Source organism: Leptopilina boulardi, unplaced genomic scaffold (assembly GCF_019393585.1).
Source record: "Leptopilina boulardi isolate dan_hultmark-lab unplaced genomic scaffold, ZJU_Lbou_2.1 LbouV2_1, whole genome shotgun sequence".
In the NCBI taxonomy this organism is placed as follows: Eukaryota; Metazoa; Arthropoda; class Insecta; order Hymenoptera; family Figitidae; genus Leptopilina; species Leptopilina boulardi.
In genome coordinates, this window is record NW_026137640.1 from 687,723 (window position 1) to 699,317 (window position 11,595).

At 25.1% G+C, this 11,595-nt stretch overlaps 1 protein-coding gene across 1 annotated transcript; it reads left to right on the forward strand.

The window, feature by feature from the left end:
• Positions 1 to 57: 57 nt before the first annotated feature.
• LOC127281958 (arf-GAP with coiled-coil, ANK repeat and PH domain-containing protein 2) lies at positions 58 to 7,478 on the forward strand. Its single transcript, XM_051306024.1, has 11 exons — positions 58 to 368; positions 764 to 821; positions 894 to 952; positions 1,497 to 1,670; positions 1,741 to 2,385; positions 2,459 to 2,638; positions 2,700 to 2,990; positions 3,052 to 3,943; positions 4,015 to 4,114; positions 4,200 to 4,320; positions 4,431 to 7,478. The coding sequence occupies exons 1-11, from the start codon at positions 316 to 318 to the stop codon at positions 4,594 to 4,596; spliced, it is 2,739 nt and encodes a 912-aa protein (XP_051161981.1). The 5' UTR covers positions 58 to 315; the 3' UTR covers positions 4,597 to 7,478.
• Positions 7,479 to 11,595: the final 4,117 nt, after the last annotated feature.

The following is an 11,595-nucleotide window of genomic DNA, read 5'->3' on the forward strand; positions in this document are numbered from 1 at the left end:
TTTCAATGTTTGGTAATAGAAAGAGAACCTTTAAATATTTATTTTGAAAAAGTTGGTAGCACTTGAACTTTGTAAACAGCTGATGAATTTTGACAGTAGTCGCAGTCAGTGAGTAAAGATTAAAGTAAATTCAACAAATAAAAAAAAAAGTGTTGAGAAGTGAATGTGTTTTTTGTGCTTCGACAAAGTTTACACAATTGTTTTTATACACTATGTGGTTTCATTTTTCATAAAAAAAATAAAACAAAGAGCGGGAATGATAGAAGAGTACTAGTCCTTGAGTCTCCTGCATTACGTACATAAAAAAAATTCATCATGAAGGCTTTCATCGAATTCGATGAGTGTCTACGAGATACGCCAAAATTCCGGTAAGTTATTATAATTTTTTTTTTTGTTAATTTTTATAATAATTAAATTGTGAGTCACTCGCAGCTGTTACATGTTCAATTTTAAGTGTTTCACAATATCATAAAAGTATTTATTTCCAATAGTTCACATGAAATATGTAAATTGTATATTTATATAGGTTCTTTGTTCGCATCGCATAATACTTTTCGAAATTCAGCGATGTCTAATTCACAGGTTATTAACCTCAATTGTCTTAAATTTCTTTTTTCAAATTTTGAAATCATTTCTTCTTTATTTACTATTTTACTGTTATTTATTTTTTAGTTTATTTCACATTTTTTTTTTATTTTTATTTGAACTTTAAAATTTAGTGTTTTTATTCTAATTTAAATGTGATTATATCGATTGTTTACAGAATGTGTATTGAAGATATGGAAACTAATATAGATCAACTGGAGCAAAAATTAGATAAGGTAGATTTTCCCTCTTTTTTTTTTTGAAGGCGAAAATTAAAAATATTTCTAAAAAAATTGTTATATTTTTAGGTTATAAAAAATTGCAGTTCAATGATCGATGCTGGAAAACATTTTATAGGACAACAGAGGTAAATATTTAATTTTTATTAATTAGAAATTATTATTTTTTCGTGATTAATATTTTGTGTTTTTAATTATATAATTATTTATATAAATAAATTTTTTCTATAAGAAAAAATAAATTTTTCTCCTTTAAATTAAGAAAGTTGATTGTAATTTTTATTAAAATTAATTGAAGCTATATTTTTTTTTTTTTTCCCAAGTATGTATAATAACGATGAATATCCCAGGAATGTGACATGTGTGCTATAGTTATGTTGTGTACCATACGGAAAAAAAAGGGGGGCAGGAAACGCGGGCAAATTATTTCTCTGCTTCAATATATGACTCATACCGTAGTTCCCGCGTAGAATACAATCAAGTTTAATGATAAGCTTCACACTTTGATGCATCTCAATACTTGAATTTAAATTTTTATTTTAAATTTATTATTTTCCTATTAAAATATATAATTAATAAAATAATTATAAAATTATAAGTATTAAATAAAATATAATTAATGTAATTTAATAAATTTTTAAAAAATGAACTTTTTTTTCCCCCACCTTGCAGTCAATTTGCAAATAGTCTTTGGGAATTATCTCTCTACTTTAGCGATGATGCAGAGATAATGGCATTTTTAAACAAATTGATTCACGCCCTACAAGAAATGAACAAATTTCAAACAATTCTTTTGGATCAAGCGTCAAGAACTGTGATTAAAGATCTGAATTCTTTTGTGAAAAGGTAATAAACTAGTTTAATAAATCAAATTGAAACTGATAATAAATTTTACCTTTTTTTATCATATTTGCAGTGATATTAAAAAAGTCAAGGAATCTCGACATTATTTTGATAAAATATCAAGTGATTTGGATATTGCATTAAATCGTAATTCTCAAGTTCAAAAATCACGACCAGCTGAATATGAAGAGACATCTAATATTTTATCAGCAACAAGATCATGTTTTCGTCATACTGCATTGGATTATGTTCATGCATTAACAATGCTTCAAGCCCGCAGGCGACATGAAATATTAGGGACATTATTGAGTTATATGCATGCTTGTATTACATTCTATCATCAGGGCAGTGATTTAGCTCAAGATTTAGATCCATTTCTTAAAACACTCAGCGATGATTTAAGTCGAATGAGAGGTGATTCAACAAAATTGGAAAAAGAAATGGAAAATCGTCATATTTATGTGACAAATCGTGATATTATACCATCGCAAATTATTGATAAAAATAAAATGGAAGGTTATTTATTTAAAAGAACAAGTAATGCATTTAAAACTTGGAATAGAAGATGGTTTTGTTTAAAGAATCATCAACTTGTTTATCGTAAACGAAGTGGTGATAAAGATTTTACAATTATGGAAGAGGATCTTCGTTTATGCACTGTTAAACCAGCAAATGATTTTGATAGAAGAAATTGTTTTGAAGTTCTAAGTCCTACAAAGTGAGTTTAATGTTTTTGATTATTTGAAAGTAAATTCTTTTTTTTTTAATTTAATATTTTTTTGTTACGACAGAAGCCATATGTTGCAAGCAGACAGTGAAGAGATGTACTTAGCATGGAAAACAGCAATGCAACAAGCAATTGGTGCAGCAATTCAAAGGGGAACGGGAACAGTTTCAAATGTTAACAATTTTTATGTTCAAACACACGATAGCAAAGGACCTATACGACCTCCTCCCAAACCGAAAACAAGGTAAGAAATAATATTTCATTTATTTTAATCAAATATTTAAAAAAAAATTTCAAATTTTCAGAGTATGGGAACAATTGCTCAAAATACCGGGAAATAATATTTGCTGTGATTGTGGAGGCGATAATCCAACATGGGCTAGTATTAATCTAGGCATTACTCTTTGCATTGCATGCTCGGGTGCTCATAGAAGTCTTGGAGTTCATTATAGTAAAGTGAGATCTTTGACACTTGACGATTGGGAACCGGAAATTTTGAAAGTAATGGCAGAATTAGGAAATACAGTAGTGAATAATATTTACGAAGCATTGCCAATACCACCGGATATTATGAGAGCAACACCAAAATGCAATGGGTAAGTTGTTTTTTCTTTTTTTTTAAATCACATACATAAATAAAAAATCCATTCTTTATAGAACTTTTCGTGAGACTTGGATAAAGGCCAAATATATAGATAAAAAATTTGTGAAACCACTTACAACAACTTTAACAACGGGACAACATACAAGTCGTGAATCAATGCATTTTCGAATGTGGAGCGTACGAAAATTACGTCGAAGACCAAGAAGTCGTGATAAAATGGATTTAACAAGTAGAAATAAAATTCCAACATTAAAATCAGTGAAAGAATCATCGCAATCTGTTAGCAGTTCAGAGGGTACAAATTCAACAGAAAGTTTATGTTCATCGGAGAAATTGAAAAAAATTGAAAGAGATTCAGTTAGTTCAGAGGATAGTGGAAATGCTGAATTAAGAAATGAATCAACTCTCTATAATAAAATTCTTTCACGTAATTCTCAACATAATAAATCACAAGATAATGATATTGAAAATACAACAGCTTTTGGAAAAAATAATGATGAAAATTTAATTGAAATTCAGGATAATTATAATAAAGTGAATAATAGTGGTAGTTCAGATTGTAATTTATCATTTAAAAGTATTGATTCAACAATAACTGGTGATATTTGTGATCGTTCCGATAGTAAAGATATTGGTACGGAGAAATGTAATAAAAAATTAATAACAAAAGATTCCGATATTCTATTGTTTGGTTGTGATTTGCCAAAACCAATGTTAGAATCAAGTTTGGAATTAAGTTCAGATCAAGATTCAACAGCTGGCGAAGAAGAAGAATTTGCCGATGAAGAAGATATTGTGAATTTACATCCCGATATGTTACTTTATAAAGCTGCTGTGGCACATAATCTTCCTGTTATGTGTGCTGCATTGGCCGTTGGCGCTGATAAATTGTGGAATAATGTCAATGACAGAGGACGAAGTGCATTGCATCAAGCGATAATTAGCGTAAGTTTTCAAAAAAAAAAAAAAAAAAAATTAATTAATTACAATTAGATTATATTTTTAAATTTCTATAGGGTTCCGTAATGTCTTGTGAATATCTACTTTTGAATGGTGCTCGAATAAATTGTCAAGATGCTGATGGAAAAACTCCATTGCATTTGGCTACAGAATTGGGTAATTAAAAAAAAAAATACTAATTTAAATTTCCTTATGTTTTTTTGTGATGGTAATTATAATTTATTATTTAATTTTTAAAAAGGACACACAGCCCAAGTATGTTTATTGTTAAAACATCACGCTGATCAACATATTGAAGATGAAAGCGGTGTTAAACCATTATCCATTGCGGTAAAAGAAGCTAATGCAGATATAGTCACTTTGTAAGTTTTTTTTTTTTATATATTAAAAATTTATTTTAAAGAAATATAAATTATTTTAATATAATTGAAATAATTTTATGAAAAATAAAAATTGGGATTCTTTTTTACAGATTACGACTTGGATTATTGAATGAGGAAATGAAAGATTCTGAAATTGGAGTTTCAGGTGATGAAACATTCAATGATGTTGTTCGTGATTTTAGTCAGTTGGCGTGCTCACATCCAGAGAGATTGCAACGAAGAAATGATTATAACAATACAAATGCTCCAGAATGATTTTCAATGAATTGGCCGCGCAGGGTCTTTGAATTTTTAATAGAAGCGCGTTCAAAGGATTAGAATGCGTGATAATAAAGAGAGAGAGAGGGAGGATGCAAAGATGATCAAATTGACAAGTCCACCCATCTCCGAGTTGTTAAAGATAAAAGAGAAAGAGAAAGAGAGAGAATGAGAGACATAGTTTTGTCAAAAAAAAGGTAAATTCATCAATATTTCTCACTATATACTTTTTATTCGTACCTGAATAGGAAATTGATAATTCAAAGAAAAAAAAACCAGCATAATCAATCATTTTCAAGAAAATGATTCTCAAAATAAATATAAAAAAAAAACAAAAATTTGAAATGAAATTCATTTCAGCTATCAAATTTAAATTTCGATCGAAGCTTCGAAAATTTTTGATACAAATTTCACTTTTAAAAAATGGAAAAAAAGTAATCTTTTGAAAGAATAATTAACTTTCAAAAAAAAATAGTATATTAAAAGTTACTTGAATTTGACAGATTCTCTTCGAAATTGTCATCTAAAAGTAAATAATATTAATTTTATTATCGCATTCCAAAGCCTTAATAAAAAAAAAATCTTACGCGTTTCAAATTGTTTTTCTTTTAAAGCATTCGTGTAAAATTCTGCATTATTGTGCTTCATACTTACGTAATTTAATTCAACGATGGAACATTTTAAACCATCTTAATTTTTATATATACTTAATTATATTTATAAAATATCTTTTTTTTTAAATTATTTTTAAGACAAAAGCATATTCTTTTATGAAAATGCAAGAGTCCTTAAATCACAGAGTAAAAAAAAAAAACTGTGATTTTTGCCATTATTTCTTTATTATTTTACAATTTTAGTTTTAAGTTTGAAATTTTGACTCTAAAAATTGAGTTTCTTACGAGCTTAAAAAAAAGGAAATAATAGATATTTTTAATTAAAAAAAAAAAACTCATGACATCCCTTTAAATTTTAAATTATAAATATATCAAATATTCTGTGCTATTTATACATTTTGCTGGTGGCAAGAAAAAAAAATTTTTTAAATGTACATAATATATACAATGCAATTGTTTAATAGTGCCGTTAATTTGTTGACTATATACAATCAATTGTGAATGAGAAACTTGTTGCCAAATTTTAGGTATATATATATATAAATATATTTGTAAATAAAACTTATAGAAAAAAAGAAACAAACCATTGAATTTTAAGTATGTGTGCAGTGCATACCGCAAAAAAAAAGAAATGTATCAAATGTTGTCTTTTCATGTTCATAAAAACAAAAATAGTATTTTGCTTTAAATGAAAGTTTTAGAAAATTGGATTAGCAAGTCCGATTTGCTTAACTGCTTTCAATATGAATTTATATATATATGAAAAACGTCTTTGTGATCAAAAATCATTTTTAAATCTCAAAATTCCTTATTTTTGTAAAAATTGTCGTTCCATGTTCTAGAAATATTTTTATTTTTCTTTACTATTGAAATAGATAATTAATTAATTTAGAATTTCGGATTATTCTAGGTAAACTTTCCGAAAATTTGAAGAAACTTTTTTTTTATTGCAAATATAAAAATTTACAGTAAAAAAAATTAATTGATTTGTTTTTATAATGATAAATTCAATTTAACTTATTGTTAGAGAAATTTTAGAGAATTTTACTAATTAAAAATTTTTTTTAACGGAAAGTTTCACTGCCTCTATGCATTAACAATTAAGTTTCGCTTCCAAATGGTTTTGTATTTTTTTTTTTTTTTGCGCAATATGCTGCAGACTCATTTATGTATTTTTAAATGCTTTTATTAACATTTTTTAATTAATTTAATGTTACATATAGTGATTTTTTTTAATGTGTGTGCATTTTCAATGTGTTCATTTAATAGCTTCTTTCATTATTCATTTTTAATTAATTGAATAATAATTACAATTTTTCTAAACATTTATAAAAAAAAAATATAGTCAGAATTAAAATTTTCTAGTGTTCTTGCCTAAAAAATTTTTTGTTAATTCGCACTCAAGAATCGAATATTTTATGATTGATTGTAGAGTTACATATATAACTGAAAATTTTAATTAATTCAAATAATTGATTACTTTTATTTATTTGATAATAGTCAAGTAGTCGAATATTTGAATCAAATAAATTTCTTTAACCAATGTATATCATATTAAAATATTATTTAATTTGGCATTAAATGAAATAATGTCAATCTATATTATTATATTTTACACTTAAATTATTTTTTATACTAATACTTTATTACCATGACTGAAGGGAAACGACTTTTATGCCTATTATAAAGAAAAATACTTTTAAAAAAATTAAATTAGTAAAATCTTAATAATTATTAAGATTCAAAAAAAAAAAAGAAAACAAAAATAGTCGACAGATATTATTTTGCTAAAGACAGTCAATTATTACATTAATATTTAGAAAAAGTGAATTTAAAAAAAAATATATTTCACATAATTCAGTTATGGAATTTTTAATTTTTTTTCTAATTTTAATTGACAAAAAGTGCTTCTCGGATTCTATTTAAAAATCTAATTATAAATTTAAAACAAAAATATTGTTCTCAGCAAATAGTGCTTTTTATGAAATTTTACTATTATAAAGAACAATGTCATTAATAAAAAATGTAGAAATCATTAAGACATGTGAACATTACATATTGAATGAATTATATACAAATAAGTTATTACCGAATGTTTATAGAATTGTATACATCTTTATGCCATTTAAAATATATATGTGTGTATCACAATTGATAAAGTGGAAATGAAGAGTTTAGATGAAAATGAGGCCAAGTCACAGTTGAATCTTTTTTTTTTCTTTTCATACAATGATATTTCATTCTATTTTTTTAATATAATAATTTACAATCAATTTAAAAAAAAAAAAAAAAAATGTTAATATTTAAACTTGGCCAATTTTCATTTACATCACTTCAGATTTATTTTCCTCAATTTTTTTTTTCAGATTTTTATTTTTAGTTATTTATTTATTTATTATTTTTGATCCCCGCACAAGAGAATGTTCCGAGAAAATGAACTTCTTCAAAGGTGAGTTACTTTTTATTTTATTTGATGTTTTCTAGTAATAAATTTGAAATTTTCATTTTTTTTTTTTTTAGAGATTAGAAGACAAAACACAAATCACAGTTTTAAACATCGAAAGGAAATAAGAGACAATTTTCTAAAATTACGGAACATTTATTATAGAAGAAGAAGAAGAAGAAGAAGAAATATATTATTTTCTAAGAAATTTGCGTCTCTAATTCAGTGATCTTTTTTTCTTTATAGACGGAGGAGGATGAAAAGAAATCGCAGCGGAGAGAAAAACCGGAATTTTATAAATTAAAAGCTACATTTGCAGAGAAAGAGAGAGAAAGAGAGAGAGAGATCAAAGTCCATGGTCTTTGTCAGCGGTCAATTGACGCATATCGGTGGTTTTTTTTTTTTTTTTTTGTTTTTTTTTTTTTTTTATCGGTACATATAGTTGGCAGAAACTCAGACGCATAATCCACGCACATTGATTTATAATTTGCTCCGTTGAACGGAGAGAGAAAGAGAACGTGCTTGCATCAAGTACTTCGTTACAAATCAAACGTGAATGGGTCAATGTCCTCTCGCTATTGATGATGATGATGATGATGATGATGATCGGTGACTAGAATATTTTTCATTCACAAATCATGCCACATTTTAATATTATTATCATTGCAATATTAATATTGAGATTTTTCGCACCCTATTGCGATTTTGCACCACACTTTCAAAGTGATATATAGAGAGAGAGAGAGAGAAAGAGGCGTGCCGTTTAGTCCCCACTTTTCATTCGGAAATATATTATAATATCTTTCGCAATAAACTTTACATGCCAATTGAAATCAGTTTTGAAATTGATCACTTTTTCAATGCTTTGCTTTTATCACCAATTTCCAATGCAACCTTGAATTGACAAAGAATTGCAAATACTGATGTAACTAAAATATTTGTATAATATAGTTATTATTTAAAAATCTTTCATTATTTCCATATTATTATTTATCTAGAAAGAGTATCTATCATTTCTATGCAAAATAAATCATATTTTGTTTTTTCATTATTTGTCAAATTTTGTTTTTAATTTCAAGACTTTTTTCTACTTATGTGGAAAACAAAAAAAATTGAAATCCCTATTTCTCAAAAAAGAAAAAATTATCGAATCGCCTCGATTCTAATTCAAAAAAGAAACTGTCGAATTATTGACGTCATTTCTAGCCCTCATTCATCCAGTTGATACTAGACTGAAATAATTGAATGATCAAATTATTAACAACACACTGTTGCATGAGTCATAAAAAAAAATTATTAATTTACATTTACGTGACACAATGATCGAAATAAAATAATTGGTACCTTTAATATATAAAAAAAAATATATTATTTAAAAAAATTTTTTAAATTAAAAAGATACAAATAAAATTTTCTTTAATTTTTGTATGTGATTTAATTACACACTGTGCTTATTATATTTTAATCTTTAATCAATATTAAAACTGTTCATGTCAAGTGTGTTAGCGTACTATCGAATTTTTTTTTTTTTTTTTTCATATTTATAACTATGTAAACTATTTATCTTTTCGGGTGAATTAACAAAGTTTTGATATTTTTTTAAATTTTGCTGACACATTGTAAATCGCAATAAAATGTTTAGATAAATTGTATTAATTGATTGACATTTCTTATTAAATATTAAATGTTGCGCATATATATATATATATATATATATATATATATATATATATATATATATGCATCCGGTATTCAGACAAATTTTTTTTTTTATTCTTTTAATCTTCCGAGAATTTTTGATGAGTAAGCATATATGAATCCCTATTTCGATCGGTTCAAGGGAGAAAAATTCCGATGATGAAAGATTCGGAGATTCTTTAGTAAATGGAATATATAAATCTTATCAACCCTTGATAAGAATAACTATATTTTCATTTATTTTTCTTTAAATATGATGCGACTCTATAGTGAAATCTCTTGATTTCGTGCATCATTAATTTTTTCCATTTATAAAAATTTAATATTTTTGTACATTGTACATTTTTGTTTAGAAAAATTATACCATTTTTTTTTTTTTAGAAAACAATATTTTTAATTATTTATTTATATGAATTATTGATTTTTTTCAGATTTTTTGGCAAAGTTTTCGTGAAAATTTGGAAAAATCTGCGTTAAAAAGTATAAAAGCAAATTCCTCGGGGAAAATTAGTTTATGTAGCCTTCTTGATTTGAAGCAGTTATAACTGGCAGTGTGGCGGCTCGCAGTCTACGCCTAGGCATTCCTATCACCGTATATAAACATATATATATATATTAATGAATGTAATTCACATCGTAGGTAAATATTTCTATAAAAATAATAATTAAATATTTCTTCAAAAATTTTCAAAAAGATTTTTTAAAAATTTCTAATTTAATATTTCAGAATGTTAATAAAATTTATATTTGCATTCTATTCAGTCGACAACAATAAAAATTCAGAGAAATTATGCAAAAAGTTAAAGTGATCAACACTATAAGTGAGTAATAAAAAAAAAATATTTAACAATATTTCCAGAAATTCATTAATTAAAATTTTATAAAGCCAAATTTCTATTTAGTCGTATTTTAATTTTATTTTTCAAATTCATTTAATTTGAAATCAATTTTTGACTTTAAATTTATTTTTAGCCGAGAAAAATCTCTAATTTGGAGAATTTAGAAAAAAAAAAAATTCTTTAATTTCATTAAATTTTTGTTAAAAATTTTATTTGACTTGCAAAAAAAAAGATTAGAATTTTGATTGTCATTATTTCCTATTTCTATTTTTGAAAGAACTTTCACGGCTTGAGAAGATTATAAACCCCTAAGTGACATGTCTGAGTACTTTTACATCTTTACGATCTTTCCGGGAATAAAAAGGAAGCGATGCCTTTAAGACGATAATAGTTCCTTTAAAAGACATCGCGAATAACAAAACCACCATTACTTTTCTGAAGTATAATTTTTACGATTAGCATGACAAATATCAAAAAAATTCCTTTGTATACCAAACAAATAAATTTTCAAAATAGCTCTAAAAATTCAAAAATTTATATTTGTAATAATTTCCTGATTCGATAACGGTAATAAAAAATTGGATTATTAAATTCCGAAAAACAATAAAAAATTAGCGATAAAATAAAAATCACTGAAATAATATAATTATAATTAAAATAATTATATTAATAAGAATTTTTTTTTTAAGAATTAATTTTTTTAAAAAATTGTGCAAATTCATTTTTTAAATGTAAATTCTATAATAGTTTCGAATAAGAGGAAGAGTTTTGTGACAACCTAAATTACAACCCTGAAAAATTACAGTGTCGAATCGTTCGAAATATCATTTAGCCGTGACTAATTTGAAATCGTTAAAACTTAATGACTCGTATGTCATGGTCACATAGCAAAAATTGAAAATTGCTTCCTCAAATTTATTTATACATTTTTTAAAAGGATCAAATTATATTCTTTCATTTCATTCGTCGCTTAGTGCGGCTGATTCCAAGTCAATTCGTTCGACTATATTTGCTCTTTGAACTGTAATCTTTGTTCTTTTTTAATGACCCTTTTCATCCCTTTTCTATAATAAATTTGCAAATATAACATTAAAAAAAAATATATATATATTTTTTTTATGGTAATTAAATACCAAAAAATTTAAAATCAGAAATTAATTATTTTTCAAAAATTCAATTTCCTTAATAATGCAGGCAAATTAAATTTAAAAAAAAAATGCTTTTTTTTGTCATTTTGAAATTTGCTAATGGATTTGAAGATAATTTTTTAAATGAAATTTTAAAGAAGATTAAATATAAATTTTACAGAAATTAATTTTCAGAAACGATAGGAGCAAATTGAATTGTAATTGATTTTAATGTTGGGATAAGATATATATATATATATATATGAGATAATTAT